We start from the raw sequence: 24,250 nt of genomic DNA, 5'->3' as shown, positions 1-24,250 counted from the left end.
TTAAGTCTTTAAAAGTGAAATCTAGCTAAGTGTGGTGGTACATCTGTAACCCCAGAATTTAGGAGTCTGAGGTAGGAAAATCAAGAGATTGAGGCCATCTTGGCTTTCATAGTGAGACCCAATCTCAAAATTCCTAATTAAATACAAAGTGATACGAGGTAATACTAGTGAAGGGAGGACAACAGAGAAGGAGGGAGAAGGAAGATTCTCGCTAAGGATGCTGGAAAAAGACATGGGACATCATATATATGTATATAAATATATCAAGTTATACTAATTATATAAGAAGTTATACTACTTGGACTGATTAAACCGTAGGTAATACTTCAAGAGCCATAGACTATAAAAACTCCAGTACCAGGCATGAAAAAAGAAACCTTTTGAATTTGTGCTCAGGCGAGTCCAAGAGATCCCCCAAATAATATAAGCTATTGCTATTGCCACTGGAGGTCTCCTAGTAGTTGAAGGTAGGTCTCTTGCTGAAGACACCATGTTCTTTGTACATAGGACTCCCAGAATTTGACCAGAACGTCTTCTTTCTGAGAAAAGCTCTCATAGGACCAGACGGTGATGTGCAAGTTACTAAGACTAGGGACCAATCAACAGTCCTACCAAGCTGTAACACCTATGGACCATAACAATGACCAGCATGACAAGCTATCCCTAAAGGGGCAGTAGTAGTATTTAGGTATTGGTGATAACCAATGGTTGTCTATATGGACTTACGGTCCACTGAACAGGATATCAATCATACCTGGTACTGTAAATCTAGCCAACTAAACCTGGCTATTGAGGTCATGAGTCTTGGAGGAGAACCCACTACCGCTACTTTCCTGAAACAAAAAAATTCCTAAGCACAGTCTAAACACCTACCCTTCTACCCACAGTGTGGGCATTGCCCTCATCAAAGAAGCTTCTTTCTACCATTGGCAGAAACCATTACAGAAAGGTACCACTAGTGAAAATACAGAGAACAGCTGACTTTTGGGTGCACATCACCAGTTGATAGATTTGCAATACAACTCCGGAACATAAAGCTCAAGGAACATTGTGGAATGGAAGACAGAAGGGTTATAAGGGTCAAAAGACCTGGAAGTATGGTGGTCTTGCTGAATTACCACACAATGGTAAGAGTGCATCTTTGGGATGTTACAATGAGAAGATGATCTCATTAGGGATTTCTCTTTTAATTTTTTTTTACTTTTTCTTTATTTTTTTAACAAAGTCTCACTCTGTAGCATGGGCTGACCTCGAACTCTTGATCCACTTGCCTCAGCCTCCTGAGTGTTAGTATTACAGACATGTGCCATCATGCCTTATTCCTCCCTAATACTTTTACAAAACTCAGCTATACCTGTCATTAATCAGGGTAGAAGCCAACAGTCAAGGAATTCTTGCCTGGAAACTAATTTTATTTACACATTTTTGAAATACAGTCAACCACATATCCTATCCTTCCCTTTCTTAATCTGCTAAGGGCTACTTTAATCACATGAACAAATATAGACCACATTTACAATGCTTGCTTTGGATTGACTCAGACCTAATGTAGATTCTCAACTACACTACTATTTACCAGAGTCTTGGGAGAAGTTCACAGAAAACACTCATTGAAAGTTCCTTGTACCAGACCCTATGACCAACCACCTGAAGTCTCAGTATAGACAAGGAGTAACTATATTTCCCCACAATGCAAACCTTGCCAAAACTAAGTGCTACAACATATGTAAAATATCTGGCACTGTTCCTGGTCCACAGTAACCATATGCATCAGTTGTCACTGTGGTCCCCATCATCATCATCATCATCACCATCCTTGCCGTCCTCATTATCTTCAATCTTTGCAAAAGCTTGAAATGCTGTTAGCTGTGTTTGCCTCCTTAAAAGTCGCTGCTCTCTCAATGTCAGGCAGATATCATTTTAGTGGTTTTAGTTTAGTAATTTCATTAGTTTCAGTTCATTAAGTTACCAAATAGAAGTTTTTTCAGGGAATGATAGGCCTGATAGAAAGAATAGTAACAGAAGGTGACTGGTGAGAGCGGGTGGCTAGAGTAAGCTCTCTGGGGATACGACATTTGGTCTGGGATTTCAGAGGCGAAGAGGAGCCGGTCACACAAAGACTGGATAGAAGAGAATTCCAGGAGGAAATGTGGGTTTTGGAAAGGTCTTTTAATAAGAAGATTTTGGAAAAGGAAGAGGTCCAGAGGAAACTGGGGAGAGGAGGTTCTGAACAAGGCTGTGGGCATGGGCAGGGTAGCAAAGTCACTCCACAAGTCTTTGCAGGCCGGCAGCAGGAGAGACTGCTTAGCTGAAGTGGTAGGCTAAGAACATCAGTGGCTAGGAACAGAAATGAATAGACCAATATGAAGGCTCTGTCAGCCATCCAACCAAAAGGACACACAACTAAGAGAGTGGGGTAAGAAAAAGACAGAAACAAAGATCCTAGGTGTGGTTTAGAGGTCCAATGGATAGGACCTGCTGGTGAATAAAATATATAAGGGTGAGAGGGGATCCAGGAAAGGAAGGACTTGTGGTCTGACTGGATTTTATAAGGTGGTACCATTGCCTAAGATAAAGCAATCTGGGGAAGAACAGCTTTAAAATGTGGAGTCTATAACTCTGTGATGGTCTTCTTGGTGAAAAGGGGCCTTAGGGCATGTGAGTAGAAACATCAAGGGGGCAACTAGCCAAACACACACACACACACACACACACACACAGAGAGAGAGAGAGAGAGAGAGAGAGAGAGAGAGAGAGAGAGAGAGAGAGACATTATGGCATTTATATGGCACTAAAGGGCAGCTAAGATCAGCCAGGAAGACTCTAGAGAACCAAATGAGAAGGACCTCGAGCCTAAGCATCCAATCACACAGAGATAAAGCAAAAGAGAAATAACCAATAGGAAAGCAGGGAGTAGCAAGATTAGTGAAGGGAAAACCAATCCTGTTGCAAACCATAATAAAATGCCTTCTTATTAGAAACATAAAAAAAATGCTTCAAAGTGTCCAGGAATGTGGGGCAGACATTGACTGAGACTTTTATTCTCACTTTCCTTCCTTTTTGCTAACATAACCAATTTTACTTAAAGATTGGCTAAATGGTAGCATATCAGCAAAGATGGGCCCCACTTACAGAAGCAAGGAATGGTCTTCATTGTTCTGTGTTAAGAAGGATAAAACAGTCCCCTTTGCTAGAGATGGGGTTTAGGGTTATATGCAAGAAGCATGTGAAGGACTTTCAGGAAAATGAAAAGTCCTTCAAGACAGAAGAAAAAGAACAAAGTGGGAGGGAGAGGAGAGGGAGAGGCAAGGGAGAAATAGGAAGCTAGAGATAGAAAGGAAAGAGGAGGTATGGTGATTTGAATAAGAATGGCCCCCATAGTTTCATACATTTATGCTTAGTCACCAGGGAGTTGTACCATTTGAAACGATTAGGAGATATGGATTTGTTAGAGTAGATGTGGCCTAGTAGAAGTGTGTCCCTGGGAGTGTGCCCAGGGTCTCAATCCCTGCAGATCAGGATGGAGCTCTCCACTGCTTCTCCAGCACCACACCTGCCTGCTGCCATGCTCACCACCATAATGAAAATGGACTGAGTCTCTGAAACTGTTCAGCCAGCCCCCATTTAAATGCTTTTTTTTTAATGAGTTGCCTTGGTTGTGGTGTCTCTTTACAGCAATAGAACAATGACTAAGACAGTAGGGAAGGAGAAGAGAAGGGGAAGAAAAGGGAAAGGGGAGGAGAAGAAAAAGAGAAAGGAAAAGAAAATCCCCAAGGAGAGGGAGAGGTAGAGCAGGAGCCTGTCACTTCCTCATTCCCTTCACTGCCTTTATGGTAAAATGGCCTCAGCAGCTCCAGGGTCTTTGTATTGTCATCTAGGACCTGTGCTGGTATGAAGCAAGGAAGCAGAATAGGAAACTGAGTGAGACAAGAAGCAGAAAGTTCTTGATGGCCTTAGAAAACAGCTGAGTCAATCTTGGAACAACTTCATTTGGTGAGAAGCTGTTTCTCCTAACAGTCAGTGCCCACGTTGTATCAGGAAATTCTAGCAGGGTCTTGGCCAAATGAAGCACTAAGTATCTTAAGGCATACTCAAAGAACCACACTGATGAAGAAATCCTCACTGTGAAAGCTGACCCTGGGAAGCGGTAGAAAGTGTGGTAAGTGAAGACAGGATCCTTAGACCACTCTCTCCAGAAATAAAATGACAGCTAGAGGAGATGGAGGGTCGAGGAGAAGGCATGTGATCCTGAAGCCCACTTAGACAGGGATGGGAATATTTAAGTGGAGAGGCTGATCTTAAAAGATATACTTGACTCATTAAGGAATGAGAGGGTCCAAGAGGGCACTGGGGCAGGGAGCCTGGCAGAGTCAATCACATCAGCAAGGTTGTTCTGACTATGGTTTCCCAATGATATGTAGAGTGTTCAAAATGCAAGCTGTCAAGACATAGCCAATGCATCCCTCCAAGTCCTCTGTGTTCCTCTCTTCTAGTTGTTTCTCTCTACTGTGTTATGTCATTGGATGTCTCCGGACCTCTCAAATGGACCCTTAAGGGCAAGGACCATCTCATAAATATATCAGTATCAATCATGGAGACTCGCACAGATGTTCATAATATATTAAACTGAAATCAAGTCTCAATGTGATAAGAAAGACAGTTGTCTCTTATTATTATTCACAAGTTCTATTTTCATCTATTCTTCTTTTTGAAAATTTTATCTGGATCCCTGAACAATCAACATTGTGGTGCTTTTATGGTCATTTGCAGACATGAGGTAAACAATGTGGGGGAGACATCCAGCCACAAGGCATACCTTCTGCTAAGATCAGCCAAGGTGTGCTCTGCCTTCTCATTTAAGCTTTCATAGTGTAAGCATCTGTGTATTTATGATTTCACCGCCTAAAATCTCCAAGCATACATGGAAGTGCTACCTAGAAAAATGGGGAATGGTGATGAAGGGCTTTAGAGGAAAGCTTCATCCAGGCGCATGTGGCAGGGCTGCAGCCAGGAGCTCAGTGTGAAATGAACCAACAGTACAAATTCAATAGGATGACAGTCTATCCTAATCACTTGATGAAAACGTTGTGACCAGAGGTTAGCAGGAACCTAACCCTGTGCTTCCCACAGTGGCAATGGTTTGCATTTGCTAATTCGGTATTTGTAGCAACTTCGTAGAACATGATAATTATTGTAAATAATAGAAATCAACTGCACTTCATTTCTCCCTCTGGTGAGAAGAAGAATTATAGGAACAAAGTGGTTTGATGAGGCTCAGATGAGCCTCATCGAGCCTCAGCTTATCCCATTCTTGTGGCTCATTTTCCAGAACCGGGACTCAAGGAATATGTCTTGGGGAGAGAGTGGCTTCTTAGGAATAGGCTATATTCTTTGAAAGCTGTTTGCCTTAGAGACAAATTAGGTATCCTGGGCTACTGCACCCTCTCCCCTCATTCCACCATCAAAGCTGGTGCCTGCTGCGTAAGGCAGAGACATGGGGGAGAAAAATGCTCACCATATGTCTTCCTTTGAGCTCCCCCAAGAAGCTGAACCTACAATAAGAATGTGTAGTTGTTTGGGAGGTGCAAAAAGCACCATTAGGGAATTAGAGAAGAGAGCCACAGATGGGAAGGTTGCTAAGAAACCAATTAAAGGTACAGCATCAAGTGAGTTATCACTGTGAGGAAACTGAGGACCTGTGCAAAACATACCCAATGCAGGGGGACTGGGGGGCGTTGATACACTGTCTCCTCCAAAGAATCAGTCATTATTTGAGGGTCACTCTTGATGTCCTAATTCCCCAGTCCTCTTCACCTTTCATGGGAACAGCAAAGACGATTCAAGCCCCAAAGGGACAAAAACATGCCAGAGTAACAGGCAGAAGACTGTCAAGAGCCAGATGTGGCAGTCCACACTTGTAATTCCAGGGGCCGAAGCCAGACGGTGGCAAATTCATTGACAGACAAGGCTACATAGAAAGACCCTCCCCATAAAAAGGGAGCGGTCAGGGAGTGCTGAGGTGGTAAAAGTAAGAGTATAAGGGTGGAGCTTGGCGGGCGTGTCCTGGATCGCACGGCAACGACAGTCATGCATCAACTATAACCAAGAGTGGGGTTATTTTTACGAGCAACCTGCTAACTTGGTTACGTTTTTCAAATACGTGGCAAAAAAAAAAAAAAAAAAACGGCGCTGCTAGAAACAGCATAAGGGGTGAGTTGGTCATGTTTGACTCCCTGTGATCCAAACACCTCCAGAAACAGCTTGTGGGAGGGAAGATTATCTGGGCTCTCGATTTCAGACAGATCTCCGCCCATCAGGGAGGAAAAACCGCAGAGAAGAAAGCCTGTGGCAGAGGCTCCTCCCATCACAGCGGACCAGGAAACAGAAGAGGGCGAGAACCAGGAGCCCGGCTAGCACTTCAGAAGTCCGACACCCTTCCTAACCTACTTCCACCAGGCAGACCCACCTCCTCAAGCTCCACAGCTTCCCAAAAGAGTGCTATCAGCTGGGGGGGGGGGGGGGGAGGCAGAAATAAGCCTATGAAGATCGGTGGAGACTCAACCCTTAGCAAGGACGAATTACTTGTTTCAGCTTATTGCCCCAGAGGGTCAAACCCATGCTTGTTTGTCTCCACGCACATGGGCAGGGCATTATGCAGCGGGAATATACAACAGAGGAAACTCAGGTTGAACAGAAAGCAGGCATGGTCTGAGGATCTGGGTTTATCCACATCTCCAGCAATGAAGTCCTCATGGTGCATTGAAATTATTTGACTAAACACCTGTCTCGATGACCAGATTCTGACTTCTCTAATTTCTCTGGGTGCTCAGAACTCAGGACTTTTTCACAGTCTGTATCCCAGTACCCAGCCCATTCCTGTTTCAGCTCACTTGAGAAGTGTTCAGAATCCCCAGATGGATAATACCAACCAAAGACATCCTACAGCCTATGGGAAACAGTGGTAAGTGTGAAAACCGGAACAAGGGACTTACAGAGCTACCCCAATCCAGCCCCCTGTGGCTGCTCTGTTCTGCGCTCTCTTATAACTGGAGCTGAATACGGAACTTATTGCCTGATAATCCGGCATTCATGTGCCTATAGAAGCTGTGTTCTCACCCTGCCAGAGAAAGGAATCAATGCGTCATAGTCTCTCATTAATTCAGGCTCAGAGGAGGACTTCTGAGCTGAGGCCACAAGGAAGGACAAGCAGGGAGGGGGTCCATTATAGTCAAAAGCAAAATACCACAATGTTACAATACCTCCGGTCACACCAGGAACAAAGCAACAGCCGGCATGGAGGGGATGCTGGCAGTCTTATTAGGCCTGTTATGTTGGACCGACAGCTGCATGCTTCCATGAATCATTTGAAGTTAGGAGAATATGGACACACCATAGCCTCCCATTTATTGATTTGTTCACTCCAAATGCATAAATTACCATAGAATCAAGGGCTGAGTGACAAAGCCAGAGAAAAGATTCTTTCAAGTAAGAAATTGAATATGCAACAGCCATCGCTCCCCAGCGCACCTCCCCTTTGCATAATTGGTTCGCATAACCAAAGATGTCATGAAAAGTATTTTTTTCCTCCAACTGTATGTTTTTCAGCTCCCATGAGTCCTATAAGGAGACCCAAATGTCTCAGTCAGGTCGAGTGCCCAGCACTATTCTGGCCACATAACAGCTATCCATAATAAACATTTGCTAAGTCTATTGTGCAGTTTGCAAGTGGTTTAAATAACCTTTAAAATAAACCATTAGCATCATCTTCCTGTGTCACACTATTCCTGGAGATCCCGTCATCCTTAATAAATAAACAAGCACCCCATCTATCACCTGCTATGCTGGTCATAATGTGACCACCATTGATGTCACCACGCTGAAGTCACCATAACACACATCAAAATCTCCTGACAAAAAAAGAGCAGTGTTTGAATGTACCCAGCCACGTTGGCTTTCCCTCTCCCTGGGGAACACATCCAAAGCTCTCAGCATCTCACCTGGCTGCCAGCGAAGCGGCATTGTCAACATCACAGAGCGAGAGCCACTGCTATCAGGAGCAGTTGGAATCACACCTGCGGCATGGGCACACCCAGCCTTAGGAAACTTTTCACAGTAGAAACAGAAATGCTGAGTGCATCATGCATATGTAGCACAGGCCGAGATCATAACAAAGCCACTGTGGATCCAGGAGCTGGAAACAGGGCTTCCAGAACCCTCCCGGTTCAATTCTCAGCATCTACATGGTAACTCATACGTAACAACAGTTTCAGGAAATCCGCCGTCTTCTTGCCTCCACAGGCACCGGGCATTCAGGCAGCAATGTACAGGTAAAAATATCCATACACACAAAATTAAAATTAATAGAAGAAAAGAAAATTGGGCCTCCAGGAGTGTACAGTTAAGAGAAAGTTAAAAGCAGCAGGGTAGGGCTGAGGGAGTGTTAGCATGAAAACAGCAGTGTCCGCTTACAAAACCAGTGTGATGCCATGCTGTGTAATCCCAGCACTGGGTGTCACAACAGGCAGATCCCTGGGGATCAAGGCCATCCATCCAAATCATTGAGCTCCAGGTGCAGTGAGAGATCCTACCTCCAAAAACAGGGGCAAGGACTATGGAAGAAGATACCCCTAATCTAATCTCTAGGCTCCAAATGTGTCTATACGAGAAAGCAATCACAGCTGTACACAGGTGCAAGCACACACACACACACACACACGTACACAGACACACACAGACACAAGCATCAATGGGACAAGAAGATGGCTCAGTGAGTAACGGGGCCTTACTACCAAGGTCTGACTACCTGACTTTGATCTCCAAAAGCCATGTCTAAGGAAAGAACCTAGTCCTACAAATGTTCCTCTCTCTCTCTCTCTCTCTCTCTCTCTCTCCTCTCTCTCTCTCTCTCTCTCTCTTCTCTCTCTTTCTCCATATGTATGTGTATATATCTACACACATAATATAATATATACATATGTATATATGACAAATAAATAAATACACTTTAATGTTAAAGTATCAAGGAGGAATCATCTATGGGGGCAGAGGGAGTTTCAGGTTGAAAGACCAGAGGGCAAAATAACAGACTGGGAGCGGGGTGGAGATTTTACAGAGTGATCATGCATGGGCATCCTGAGATTCCTTCAGCCCTTAGTTACCATGGCTACAGACAACATAAGAGCTGGCTCTAATACAAGACTGGAGCTTTAGGCTGCCTCACAGAATCCCCTCTCCCCCGCCTTTGACCCTTTGCTTGTCACTTTGTGTGAGGAATGATGTACTCCACCGTTCTCTAGTTCTTGGTCCTGCTCAAGTCACAGTGGCACTCCAAGGCACCATGCTCACACTGTCTGTGCAGAACACAGAAGAGCCGGACCTGCCTCAAATATAAATCGCATGAGGAAGGAACCAGGTGTGTGACGGGGGGGGGGGCGGGGGGGGAACGCATGGGAGCCCTGATGCAGCCTCCTTCCAGGAAACCGTTTATTCAAGATGACAGAGAAGATGCAACAGTTTGTCAAAGAAAAGCTGACTGGAAATATGACAGGGAGTGCCAACAGTCCTCCTCCACCAGCATGTCGCTGTGTGCCTGTCAGCCAGGCACACTGTCCCTGACATTTTAGGGAGCTCATGTTTAGTCACACGATTCAGATAGTGTGTCACTATTGACATGAACACCCAGTCCCTAACATTTGGATTGCTCACACGAGAGACCACCCTGCTTTTTCTGGCTTTATTCAGTGGGGTTTGTTTGGGTTTCCTGTTTTTTTGTTGTTGTTGTTGTTATTGTTGTTGCTGCTTGTTTGTTCTGAGGCTAGATCTCACTATGTAGCTCAGTCTAGCCCAAAACTCAAAGTCTCAAAGCCTCATCTTCCCAAGTGCTGGGATTACAGGTATAAGCCACCACATGTAGCCAAAGACTGGGCTTTCAGCCACTAAATATATAAAACAGGGTAGCTTATGAAGAATCTTCAAATAGGAAAATTTGAGTTTTCCCAATCAATCTCTAGCTTTCCCAGTGAGTTAAAAAAGAGTGTATTATATAGCCTTCTTTATTTTGGATAATCGTTGACAGAGCATCGTCATGGTTCTCATATAAATAGCTCAGTAGATACTTTCTTTTTAGATAGTTGTGGCAATGAAACCCAGGCCCTAACACACACAAGGCCTGTTCAACACTGGGATTATTTGGTGGCCAATGATACAGTAAACTACTCAGGGCCTATGAGGACTCTCCCAGAGGGACTGGACAAGCACCACTCTGCAAGATTATTTCGTGATAACCTGTCGTTCAAGTTGTTGCTGCTGTTGTTATTGCTTTTTGGTTTTAGTAATTAGACTAGTTTTGTTTTGTTTTGTTTTGTTTTTCAGTGTTTGGGATTGAACTTGGGGCCTTTTACATACTAGATATGCCAGGCAAGTGCTCTGCCACATGGTACATCCCCAGACAGGCCTGACTTCCCTTTTTCCTTCAGAGCATTTGTTGAAAAGACTGTATCTCAAAAAACAAAAACAGTTTTATAAATCATAGCTACATTTATCTCAACTGATCAACTCAATAGCTACAAAGTGTTATTGTAAGATGTGTTTTATCGTGGGGTGGGGGGGCACAACTAAGGCTTAAAGGGGTTAAGTGACTTTTCCAAGTCCACACACCGGTCTGGTGTTACTACAGCAACAAAACAGACTAAGACATTCAGCCAATAAAATCAGTAGGGCAAGAGCTCAAACTCAAACATTGTGATTGAAAACTCTATTTCATCTCTGATTTTTTTGAAAAAAATATCAGAATAGCATCATAAAACTGAACTAAGAGAATTACGACCCCAGGAGACTCCCAAGAGGGGTGTCCTGTCATGGACCACCTTCCCTGGAAACCTGGAGAGTGATCCAGATGTATCTCAGGAAGCTGGGAGCTGGAGCCTTCACACCGGCATAGGGCATCCATCATCTATGCAGTGCCTGGAAGAGTTCTGGATGCATCGTCTCACTTCATGTCATCTGCCTAACGAACCAAGGATGTGCTGGCTGTACTTTGTCCATCTTACAGGCAAAGAGACTAAGTCAAAACCAAGAAATCTCCTCCAGTCAGTTACCACTAAGCAATGCAGTTCAAATTAAGACCAAAGGGACTCAACTGATCAACAACTCCATTCTCTTCTTTTCTATAGGTGCAGCAGCAGAGACAGCCCTGGAACTCCAAACCAATCCTTCCACCCCCAGCTGCCATGATACACAAGGAGACTTCTTACCTTGAGCCTAAATTAAATGATTATAACGTGCATTTAATCTCTTCTCAAGCCGTTGTGACCTAAGTTCTTTCCATACATCTCAAACTCTGCAGTGAGAAATGAATGCTTTAGCCTAAAGCAACAATCTCAACTAGTAGGTTCAGGATATGGCTCAGGTTGGTCTGTGGTTAATATGGGTGAAAAATAAAGCATCTCCAATTGGCAAAGAAGGCAAATAAACTTTTTCTCTTTAATCTTTTCCTCTTGTCATTTATTTAAAAATTTACCTAACTTCTTTTCTCACATGACCAAGTTGGTGAATGTTCAATTGTCAAGTATCAAAACTGACACCCAGCACCCCTGTTTGGCCCACCAGGCTCATATCACATTAAAATGGATAAGTTATGGGGCTCAGTGAACTAGTTTCTCACTGTACTGAGTTCGGACCCCCAACATCTATGTAAAAACAACAGCACACATCTGTAACCCCAGAACTAGGACTGTGAAAATCCCTGAAGCTCCTGACCAGCCAGTCTGGCACAGATGACTTCCACTTACTGAGAGACCCTGTCTCCAAAAAAGTAAAGAGATTAGATAGATGACAGATAGATAGATGATAGATAGATAGATAGATAGATAGATAGATAGATGATAGATAGATAGATAGATGATAGATAGATAGATAGATAGATAGATAGATAGATAGATAGATAGATAGATAGATGATAGATTGATAGATAGATAGATAGATAAAATTAAGGAAGGAAGGATGGAAGAAGGAAGGAAGGAAGGAAGGAAGGAAGGAAGGAAGGAAGGAAGGAAGGAAAACCTGGATAATATCCCCTAACCTCCACACACATTCATACCCAATATCACATGCACAACATACACAGGTTAAATTACAATATTTATCTCTCTCCAACTGGAATACTTTGTGGTAGTTCAGGAGACCTCCAGTCTACTTATCTATATAAGAAGCTTATTTTCTGTGTGGTGTACTTGTTCCTGGCTTCTGGGTCATAATTACAAGAACTGGCACTTTAAGCTTATCTTCAAAGGCCTCAGTGAACTCAAAGTTCTCTTTCATCTGAAAAATAGTCTCACTGTGCCTTCTGCTATCTATTTAATAACTAAAACTCTCTATATTGAATAATTTAGGGAGGAAGTGAGACTATTATATAGAGGCAATAGCAACTGAGACCTGAACTCTGTAAGAACAGGGTGAGGACATAGGAAGGAAGGAAGAAGGGAGGAAGGAGAAGTTGCCTGTGATGGCTGCTTGTATGTGGTAGCAACAAACCCTGTAGACTCATACAGAAGCAAGAAGACCAAATTTACACTCAAAACTTCTATTTCAACACTTTCAGCCATTAATGTCCATAATTCTATGCTTACAACTATTAATGCCCTCTCCTCTCCCACCTCTCTAGGGCTGAAATGGCTAAGAAAGAGCATTCCCTTCATGGTCACCCCTTCTTTGTCCAGGCTGGGGTCCTCACACTTCTCCAGCCTCATGTAAAGTTGAGAAAGTCGGGCTTCATTGTCAACTCCATGGCACTCGGTTCTAGACACTTGGAAGAATAAACAGAAATCTCAAGTTTTGTTCATAAATCATGTTCTGCAGAGTAAATATGAGGTCTCTGCTTTACCCATTCTAGGTAACAGTGACATGTCTCACAGACAACACTAAGCTGCTGTGGAAGACCCAAAGAATCAGAGTCCAGAAGAGAAGGAGCCAGGTGGGTGTAAATCAACATAGTGACCTTACTCCCAATGCCACGTTTGGTTTCCATAACCAAGCCTGTGGATGGGCCCTAAGCAGATTTAACTCGGTGTGAGCCACCACGAAGTACCCTTCTTAACAAAATCTGCAAAGAGATCATCATTTTTATTCATGTTTCTGCTCTCTTCAAGGGACTAAACTGAAGCCTCTAAATTGGCAGTGGTCAAACTACTTCTTCCCGCTCTATCACTCAACTCTCTCTCTCTCTCTCTCTCTCTCTCTCTCTCTCTCTCTCTCTCTCTCTCTCTCTCTCTCTTTCTCTCTCTCTCTCTTTCTCTCTCTCTCTCTTTCTCTCTCTCTGTGTCTCTCTGTCTCTCTGTCTCTCTGTCTCTCTGTCTCTCTCTCTCTGTGTGTGTGTGTGTGCGTGTGTGTGTGTGTGTGTGTGTGTGTGTGTGTGTGCACAGATGTGTTAGAAATGAGATGAACGGCAAAGGTCCACATGCCCTGTCTTCATTCCACAAAGAAAGAACCAACCATGCTGTAAAGGAAGCTTGAACCAAATCTCAATCCAGAAAATCTCTGAAACACCATCCTGCTGTACTTTCCGAGCTAATTATGGTGATTTAGGCTCATTATTAATTGCATTTGGAATGCTGATCTTCTGAAAGTTGGATATTAAATCAGAAATAGATGATTCCCTTTCCAGAAAAACTAAACTGTGCGAATGTGTGTTTGGAAACATGCTAATGAAGGCAGCACTCGTGGGACCTTGCAGACTCAATATAGTTCCCATTCACCACAGACTGATATCTTCTCTTAGGCAGGATGGAAGGTAGGCTTCTACAGACCGACTGCAACAGGTCTGCCAGCCAATGCAGGTGCAAACTCCTGAAACAGCCCACAGCTGGAGTCCTACCCCTCTCTCAAAGAGATTTGTCAGTATGCTGTTGAGTAGGAAGCAGGGATGACCTTGGAAATGATAAAGACCCTGGAGGGAAGAACTGTGTCTGGGAAACTGCTCTGGTAGAGGCCGACGTCGGCTTGGGTCCGTCTCTGTTCTGCCTATTTGAAGTTTGGAGGCCCCAAATAAGCTGTTTATCCTTTTTCTAACATCCTGGCTTTCCCAGCAGTAAGACTGAACTCTAATATCTGCAAAAAATAGTTGCTTGAAGAATAAATGACATCATTTGTTAAAAGTGTTCTGTAAACTGAAAAGTGCGACACCAAACGTGAAGAAGGCCTTTCTGGAACTCTACACGGAAAGTGCAGCTTTTTAAAGAATCCAGCTCCCGTTCTGAGGTTTTACTCATTTCTCAGGTGTATTAAAGGGTCCGAAAACAGCCACAGCCCCATTATTAACTGAATACTGACCAGGTCTTTGTCTGGCTGGACACGCCCATCTGGCAACACTACCTCACACTCATACAGCCTTTCAGTTCCTGGAAAAGGGGAAAAGGAAGACAGCATACTACAGGCTTGAAAAATGGAAAGGAAAGGAATGTGGGTGTCGGTTCTGGGCCATGTTATCGAAGATAGTCTTCTTCTAGCCTTATTTGTATTTTGCGGTTTGCAACTTAGAGGCATCTAGAATTTCAAAATGCACAGAGCCTTGGGTCCCCTCCAACCCCGCCCACCCACCTGTCTGTCATTCATGCAAACGTCAATCTATCCATCTACCTATCTCTCCCTCTGCCTAGCTCCCCTCCCTCTTTCACCCATTCCTTTCTCCCTCTACCCATCCAATTCATCGTCCATTAAATCACGGGTTCATGAGTGACTAAGGTTTGCCAGGTACCTCCTGTGGCACTGGAGTACAAGAATGAACAAGATGTGGAAGAGCCCTGGTGAAGCTCACACGCTAGTGAAGGAAGCTAACATCCCATGTGATGGTATAAGGAAGCAAGATGGTTCTAAAGAGCAACAAGTGCCAGAAAGACCCCGAAGCAGATGACATCTTATAGAACTTGGCAGAGACAGGGAACTGGGTTCTCCAAATAGGCAAGAAAGCCCTCTCAACGGAGGTAACGTGTGTCCTGGGAGTCAAATGGGAGCAAGGAGCCCAGGTGTATGACTATTTACCACAAGCAGCTCTAGTACAGATGCAAAGGCCCTGGGACAAAAACAATCTGCTTTTTTTTTTTTTTTTCAGAAAAGGAGGAAGTGGGGAAGAGGAGAAGGATAAGCCACTGCCCAAGTACTCAACCATCAGAACTCGGAGGGCGGTGTGAAGAGAAAAGCTAGAGAGATAGACAAAGGTCATGTCAATGACTCTTCTCTGTATGGGAAGAAAGTAGGGCCTTAGAGAAGTCAAACGAATAGCCTGAAGTCACATGGCTACTAAATACTACAATTGCCTCCAAAACCTAATTCTTTTCCACCCCCAAACCTTGAGGTTTCTACACTATATTGATCCACTCGCCCTAAGCCATGAGAACATCCTGTGTTGATGCTTCTGGGGCTTAAAAGCCTTTAACATACTTTAACAGCAAGCAAATCCCAACTAGGCAGGAAAGCACCAGTAAATGATTCTGGCGACTCTGAATGCATACTGCCCCTCTTCTCGTCCCTGTACCTCTTCATTCTCTTTCTTCCTTTTTTCCCTCCTTCCAATGAGTTTTTCCAGTCCCTGACTGATGGAAGACTTGCCAGGCAAGAGTTTAATGTCCCAGTTGTTCATGATACACAGGCTAGAAGAATTCTTAAAGAGCCCAGACTCTAGTCCAGTCCCACCACCTACTAGCCATGCAACTCTGAGCAAGTTAATTGGCCTCTCTTTTTCTCGGACCCCTCACTTTTAAAAGTGGGATAATATTCTCCTTCTAAGATGTATGTCAACATGAAAGAAACTAATATGTAAAGTATTTCATCCATACCTGGCACTTAACTCTAAGACACACCCACTCTCCTGCCTCATAGCCAGACTCTGGACACCTGCATCTTCAGAAACTAGAGGTGCGACCAGATCCCTTCAGGGAAAGGCAGCTTCACAGTATCCTGGCAAAGGTCAAATAGGCCAGCAACATACCATCAAATAAAAGCTGGAGAAATGGAGCCTGGAGACTGACTGCTCTTCCAGAGGACCTGGGTTTAATTCCTGGCATTCACATGGCAACTGGATAATCATCTGTTGTTCCAGCTCCAAGAAGGATATGATGCCTATACTACCAGCCTCCATGGACACTGGTGCATGTAGAAAACAGATATACACAGGGAAAACAGCCATACACATAAGAGAAAATAGAGAAATTTTCAAATAATGAAAGCAAACCAGAAGGAGCGACCAGTGAGAAAGAGGGAGGAGGGCTGGGGGTGGATAGTTGGGGTGCAGGATATGAATATAAGTAAAGTATAATGATATATATGAATGAAGATGTCATCTGGAAACCCATTCCTCATACGATAACTAAATTTTTAATTAAAAAAGAGAAGTGTGAGGATAACTGAATGAAATAGTGAGCGTGAAGCACCTGGCACGCTGGGCTGGCTCATGAGATGCTGTTATTTTTATTGAGGTGTTTATTTTTAGCAGCCGTGTAACTGTAGAAGCTACTCGTGTGCTTTTCTTCCCCATATCAGACTGTGAAATACAGGGAATTTGTGAGAAGCACTTGTCGCTGGGGCACAAGAGGCTATTACAGAAATAAGTTTTCAAAGCCAAAGCCAGCATCAGAAAGACAGCCCCTCAATGCTCCTTCTAACAGAATTCCAGAAGCTACCTCCCCTCTTCCAGAAGCTACCTACACCTCCCAGTCAATGCCTGCCCCCTGGGGACGTCTCACCCTGGAGTGGGCTACTTCTTTCTCCACACCAGGCCTGCCCCCACCGCCACCCAGTCCTTCAGAAGTCGCACCTGGGTGCTTCTTTCACAAATCCTGTGGACTTCAGGTCAGCACAGCGAGTGGTCCCTCATCTCTCCATCCCCACAGCCACCGCCTTGGTTAGTGCACCACTGTATCTGGTCCCCACAGTCCCATTACATGGCAATGGTTTTGTAACTTAGTTCAGACCACATGGCTCCAGCTAAAACTTTTCAAGGCTTAAGATAAAGACCCGTCTACCTCCATCCCAAACCTGACTCTGTCATCACCACCACCACCAGAGTCAGGTTCCCCTAGCCACACCTCACAGCACCTGCTCCTTGCTTTCTCTCTCCTCTGGGCAGGGGATGCTACTTCCAGCTCATCAAATGCACGCAGTCCATCTGCTCTGCAACCTTTGCCCTACAGTTCCCCCATAGAAGGCAGACCCCCTTCTCACTGGCCAGTTAACTCCCACTCTAGGTGTCAGGCCAGCACAGTGTCTCACAAAACCCTCCTGGGCATCCCCTCCCTCGGCCTTTGTCAATCTGCTTTGTTTTGTTTCAGGCAGGCTAGAAGCCCAGGTTGACCTGGAACTCTCAATATAACCCCATGTTAGATTCAAACTCATGGAAATCCTGACTCAGCTGGCATTGCAGGCATGAACCACCACACCCAGCTTCAGTCTTTCCTATTAGACTTTCTACAATCCCCACGGTGCTCACAGAACATGCTACTCCTCCCTGCAGCCACTAATTTTGACCTGACACCCACACTGTAAATTCCAAGAAGATACATATTTTGTCTGTCCTGTTCTGACTTTATTTCCAGGACCAGGACTGCACCTGGTGGGAAGCATGTATTTGACAAATCAATATGACCTGTAAGAATTAAAAATAAAAGCCAAATGGCACTTCTTATTTCCAGAGATTTGGAGCCCAAAGAGAAGGCTGGGGCTGCACTGAACGTGTTTGCAAAATGAAGGGCAAGGTCTCTTCACTCGCTTGCCAGCCAGTCAGTTCATAAAGCACACACAGTCCACAAAAAACTTGCTTCTCTGGTTCCAGTTTGGGGAAAAGAAGAAACGTAGGCATAACGAAATTTAAACGGAGTGACTGAGCGGGAATTAGATATGATCAAAATGCATTGTATGAAATTGTCAAAGCCTAAATAAAAACATACTCTTTTTTAAAAAAAAATTTAAACACACAAAATTTTAACTCTAAGACCCACTCAAGCACTGACTGCCTGTGTATGAGCTAAGGGGTGATTGGACATACGGTTTCAACTTCTCCTGTTCCCATACAGGTCACTAAGAGCTGTAATAATATCTGTACATTAACATCAGAAGCAGTAGTCAAGGTCAGGGGTGTGGTGCAGTCGCACACCTGTCTTAATCCTTTTACAGGAAGGGAAAGTGACCCCCACTCTCCTAAAAGTGTACCAAGTCATTGTGTGAGTGGGTACACTGTAGATCCCTTCGTGAGCCCTTCCCAGACCCACCATTGTGGAGGAAAGGCACTCCCTACACTCTTTCTACAACCTGAGCCAAACTAGGGAGCAGGATTAGTAATAAAACAGAGCAAAGACTCCGCAGGCCCCGTGGGCTCCATTATTCTACATGCCCTACGAGAGAAGTGCCACCCCCAGGGACAGCTACTGCAGATCGCAGCCTCAGATGCTGCCAAGAAACCTGTCCCCCTGAGGATACCCGGGCAGTGTGGTGCAGTTCCAGGTCCGGTGAGAGGCACCCCACCCATCTGCCAGAGAGACAAAGATCACCAGAAACAAAGGACACACACACACACACACACGGACACACGGACACTCACAAAGTCAAAAGCGAATACCAACACTCGGTGATATTTCAAAACAAACAGCCAGCTTGGTATATCTTTAAATAGATTGTGAAACCATCCTAGAGGGACAACGATTATGTGACAGGCGCGATCTGAGCTCCGAACCCACGCTGCCTCCGCCCTCCTCCCACCCACGCTGCAGTTGCCAGGCGCATTTCCCAGCCTCAGGACGCGTGCTGCCGGGAGCAAGCTCATCCACGCCTGCCAGTGAGGGACCTGCAGGTGGAGGAGAGCCAGGGTAGCCCGAAGTAGGCAATACCAACCTTTAGGATCCCAGTTCACCTGCTTTCTTGGCGTCTCGATTGGAAATTTCATTGCTCCGTTGCCCACGGGGGGGAGGGGGATGAAATGAAAAGAATCAAAATAATAATAATAAAGTCTTCAAGATTTACAACTCTTCAGTTAAACAGACCAACAGAATAATTTGTTAGGATGGAGGAACATTGGAGTGGCTCGTGGGGAGCCCCAAAGAAAGGCAAGCGGGAAAATACTAGCTGAGGAAAGCACCGGGCACTGGCTTGGGTGTTTGCACCGGTTAAGGAGGTGGCCAGCTGCTGCCCTCGTGGGTGAAAGAAAAAGTAAGATCGGATGCTGAGGGTGGTTCCGAAAGGATGAAAGAGCGGGGTCGCTTCTGCAGAAGCGGTAGGAAGACGCAAAGCTGAGCAGCCACGGGGCTGACGCCGAAGAGAATCCCACCGCAGAGTGCCTCGGGTCCCCAAAGGCGTGTTCGTATCCCCTCTCTCGCTTACACACACACGCGCACACTACACACATACACACACACACACACACACACACAGGCGCGCACACACCCGGCCGCGCGCTCGGGCGGGCACGTCAGCCTCGCTCGGCTGATCACAGAGCACTTGCCCCACCCCAGCCGCGGCTCCTCGCCCCCGGGCGACGCCCCCCACTCCCCACCCGCTGAAAGCCATTGGATGGAAGGGTGGCGCGGCGCCCGGGGGAGCTAGCGGCCAAGGCGACCCTCCCCGTGGCACGCTGCAGGTGCCGCGCCACTGCGGGAGAAAGCGGGAAGCGTGTGGATCCGGACACCCGGGTCTGAACGCTGGGCGGTGGCAGACCTGTCCTCCCCGGGCTGCGGCGCAGCGGTAGCGAGCAGAGGGCGCGGCTGCTAGGCTGCTACTTACTGGCGCGGCCACAGCGTGCTCGGTGAAGTTGCAGCCGGAGACACGCTTGGCTGCCTGGAAGGCTCTGCAGGAGGCGGAGGAAAGGGCCTGCCGCGGCCCCACCGCAGACCTCGGCCTGGGAGGGTGACCTCCTTTCACCGCTCCCACCCGGGAACCTGCTCTCTCTCTTCTGTCAGTTCATTTTTGGTACTCCACTCCCTGCTCCCCAGCGAGGTTCTCTCGCCTGAGTCCCGAACCCATGTCCCCACTGCGCTACTGAGTTGAAGAGGCCAGCACTAGCCATGAGCCTTTTGTTCTGGGACCGCTTTGCATCTGCTGCTATCTCACTGCACCTAGTTCCCCAGACCCAGCTTGGTCCCTTCCCCAGCTACCTGCAGAGGGGACTGGGGCTCATGCTTGGAGGCTAGGGAGATGGGTTGGGGAGAGGCACTGAGTCCCTGGGGAAAGTCGAGTTGCTAAGGCTTGGTGACTCTGAGAAGCTGAGGAGGTGTCCCAGGGAACCCTTGAGAAACAGCACCAAGGGTGGGTGCAGGAAGACCTTAGCCATGTTCACAGAGAGTTAGGGCAACATCTCACCCCATAAAATCGAGGTGTCCAGAAAAGGCCAAAGGTACTAGGGTGATCTTGAAAGAGTCACCCAAGTATCAATATGAATTCTGCTTACTAGTCCCCTGAGATGCCTAGCGAGAGAGTCTTGCACATAATAGGTGCTCAAAAAAATGTTTGCTAAAGGAAGGTACGATTAGCACACTGTGGTGTTGGATAGGAAGTTCAACTCAGTACCCTTGTGTACCCTGCTCTATAAATTGCTAAAGTCACTGTTCTTGCAGAATACACATACTGAAGCCTTCTGTATACTATTACGGTGCCTGGTGCTGACCACCTGGCAAAGAGTAAGACTGAAGTGAACCTTTTCTTCACAGAAGGTCAGGTTGATTGCGATTGCCTTAACACATGAAGAGAAAGTGGTAACTGCCCTATTCCCAAGTCTGCCAACTATGGTCCTAAAACCATACAATAGCCTTGAGGTTCGTTGAAGTTCAGTTCATTTTATCATCCCCCCCACACCACACACACACACACCACACACACACAAACACCACACACACACACACACCACACACCACACACACCACACAACCATCAGCACATCCAAACCATGCACATACCACACACACACACACCACACATACCACACACACCACACACACATACCACACCACACACACACCACACACACACCACACACACAAAACTACACACATACCACACCACACACCACACACCACACACACACACACACACACCAAACCATGCACATAGACCAGACACACACACACACCACACATACACAAACACACCACACACACAGACCACACCACACACACACACCACACACACCAAACCACACACAGACCACACCACACCACCACACACACACACCAAACCACACACATACCCACACCACACACCACACACACACCACACACACAGACCACACCACACACACACCACACACACACCACACACACACCACCACACACACCACACACACACACCACACACCACACACACCACACACACCAAACCACACACATACCACACCACACACCACACACACACCCACACACACATACCACACCACACACACACCACACACACACACCGCACACACCAAACCACACACATACCACACCACACACCACACACACACCACACACACCAAACCACACACATACCACACACACATACCACACACGCATACCACACACACACATACCACACCACACACCACACACCACACACACACCCTGGTCTTTAAGTCCAAAAGCAAACTCTATGGAGATCACAGGGGCACTGGCTGGGAAGTGCTTTGTCCCTGACTTCATGAACAGCCCAAGCTGGAGCTTGAGTTCTCCGCAGAGCAGAGCAGGTTCGAGGAAAGCTGGCACCATGGTGAAGTGCTGCTCTGCCTCCTCAGCCCTTTGGATGGATTCCCCAGGCGCATCAGGGCTGCCTCCTCTGGGCTGTTTCCACACTTGCCCTCCTTGGACTGTGAGGACGAACAAGGCATGAAAAGAAGGCAAATTCAATGTCTGCATCCCCCAGTTGTGAGCCTCAGGGACTCTGGTGTGGATAGGAATTCCTTACCCAAGCCCCCAAAGCAGAGGCTTCCAAGCACTTCCAAGCCTCACTCTGTCCTCTCCTGCCTGCATCCCCTGGAAATCAGTGAGGAATAAACAGAAATGCACCTTCTCTCCAGATCCCTCCCAGGTGAGGAGGCAAAGCAGTTTACTTAATGCAACTTCACCTTCTCTTATCTCTTCCTTCATCAGCTTCCTCCATCTCTCAGAGGATGCCTTCCCTGGCCTCTTTTTACAGAGGAGAGACTTCTGCTCAGGGGGATAAAGAGATGCTCCCAAGGTCACAGAGGGGAAATCAAACCACAAGGGTACTTGACCCAAACACCCATAGTTTCTATACCAAAACCTTGGTGCCCAGGATCATGACTCTGATCAGAAGGTTCTTTTGAGTAATGACGATTCTAATATTGGACTACCCAACACTCCAACCTCCTCCCCTTTGTAGAATGGATAGGCTCTCCTTGTAGTCAGAAGTCAACATGAAGGAATCCTATCACTACCCAAAGTACCATTTTGTGGAACAAACTGCTATCTTCTGATGCATTAACATTCAGCCAATCAACAAACACAGAGCATTCCTTGGGTACAAAGTTGCAGGTCTTCTTTAGAAGTGATTTTGACCTCTGGGTAATGAAGGACCTCCCCACCCCAAGAGCATCAGGACAGCTGGAGGCTGGAAGACTTGGGGCAGACCCTGCTGGCCTGGGGAAACAGGCTGAGTGTTTAGCTCCTGATTGGGTTAAAGTCTTGCTCTGGTCACTGGCTTGGAGGACTATCTCTCTACTGAATCACTGGATTCCTTCCCTCTTCCCTTTCCCTGGCCACTCACCTCTGGGTCATTCCCTCATCCCCACTCTCATTCTCCCTTCAGGATGGGTTCAAAGACGAGTTTATGGAGGAGGGTGTGGAACAAAAAGAAATTCAAGTATCCTCCATTCAATGCATGTGAAATTAAATGCAGTTCTTCCAAAACTGAAGTGCAAGACCACCCCCCTCAACCTACTTAGCACATTAACCCCTTGTGTGCCTCCCCCGCCTCCCACGTTCCCCCACCCCCACCCCTCACTCCCCTCCCACCCATTCCAGCTTCCAACAAAGTCAATTCTTGCCCGTTGGTTGGTTATTTGCAGACTGATTCCACTTACCCAAAGGAGGAAGAAAGAAGTGGCTTAAGCAGGGAAAACACATCCACAAAAAAAGCAGCGCCGAGTGCTTGGCTCTCGCTCTGCGCCACAACAACTTCCATGGCTATCGCTGCTGCGGGCCAGTTAGGTCTGGTGGAAAGAGCCCGCCCGCCTCGGGTTTCTGCCGCAGGAAAACAAGGTATCTGGCGGAAAAACCGCCCTGCACTTGCTCTCGCCCAGGCTGACAGAGGCGGCATTCAGGGTGCATTGGGTCCTCCGTCCTGTCCCTGCAGCACAGAGTAGAGTTGCCTGCCGCACTCTTTGACGCTAGCTGAGTGGCCTGGCGTGGGAGGGCTGGGGAAACCCCAAAACCTCAATCATCTCTGGTAACGAAGTTTGCCTGAGTTGGCAAGCCCTTAGGCATCCCTCAGTCGCAGTCTGAGCTGACACAGTGTGACCTGAGGGGGCAGAGGGAAAACTGTTCAGCCAGAGAAGAGTTGAATTCTACTCAGGGGTGAGGCACAAAAATTTCCTGGGACAGCGGATCATTGGGGACAATAAAGCACCTAGGGGGATTCTGCTTAGCTAAAGGGAGAAGGGTGGTTCTGATCAAAATTGACTTTAAATACATGGGAATGGGTTCATGCACCCATTGGGTTTCCTCATTGCTTCCCCAAACACAGAAGAAATACCCCCCCCCCACCTCTTCAATACATGAGAGACACCGCCGGGTCCTCTTTTCAAAAGACTTGAACTTCATTTGCATGTTGTTTTATGAAGATATCACCTGGACACACAGACACACGCACGTGCGGGAGGGGGATAAGACACCCATTCATTAGGGAAAGGAAAGGTTAGCCACTGGCACTACTTTTTGTTTCCAAGACAGTGTCTCCACATAGTTCTCAGCATGGTTCTTAAGCCAGTCTTACGTTTCAGGTGCCAATCACCATCTGGGAAAACCTACCCTTAGGTATATGTTGCTCTAATCTTGAGCTGTCTTTTGGCGTGTAAAAGCCAGAGACATCCGCAACAAAAAGGGCAAAGGGTGTCAGATATCCCTGGTAACATGGATCTGGACTGCCCAGGAACAAGCCGTGTGCGCACATCCTGCAGACTTCGCTTGCTGACTCAAAGCTCTGGTTGGGAATTAATGAGAATGACATAGTATGAGCTCGCACGATGTTGTGATTAAAGCTTCCGTCTGACGGAGATAAGTCATAA

General features: G+C 46.3%; 1 protein-coding gene across 1 annotated transcript in view; it reads right to left on the bottom strand.

Moving 5' to 3' along the window:
- Kcnk10 (potassium two pore domain channel subfamily K member 10) overlaps window positions 1-18,925 on the bottom strand; it is a 126,461-nt gene extending 107,536 nt beyond the window's left edge. The window contains exon 1 of the mRNA XM_038338114.1: window positions 18,874-18,925. Within this exon, the coding sequence (XP_038194042.1) occupies window positions 18,874-18,925 (52 nt within the window). The remainder of the gene's footprint in view (window positions 1-18,873) is intronic.
- Window positions 18,926-24,250: the final 5,325 nt, after the last annotated feature.

This window comes from Arvicola amphibius, chromosome 7 (genome assembly GCF_903992535.2).
Source record: "Arvicola amphibius chromosome 7, mArvAmp1.2, whole genome shotgun sequence".
Taxonomy (NCBI): domain Eukaryota; kingdom Metazoa; phylum Chordata; class Mammalia; order Rodentia; family Cricetidae; genus Arvicola; species Arvicola amphibius.
The sequence above is the reverse complement of the archived record's forward strand: the minus strand, read 5'-3'. Positions and strand labels throughout refer to the sequence as shown.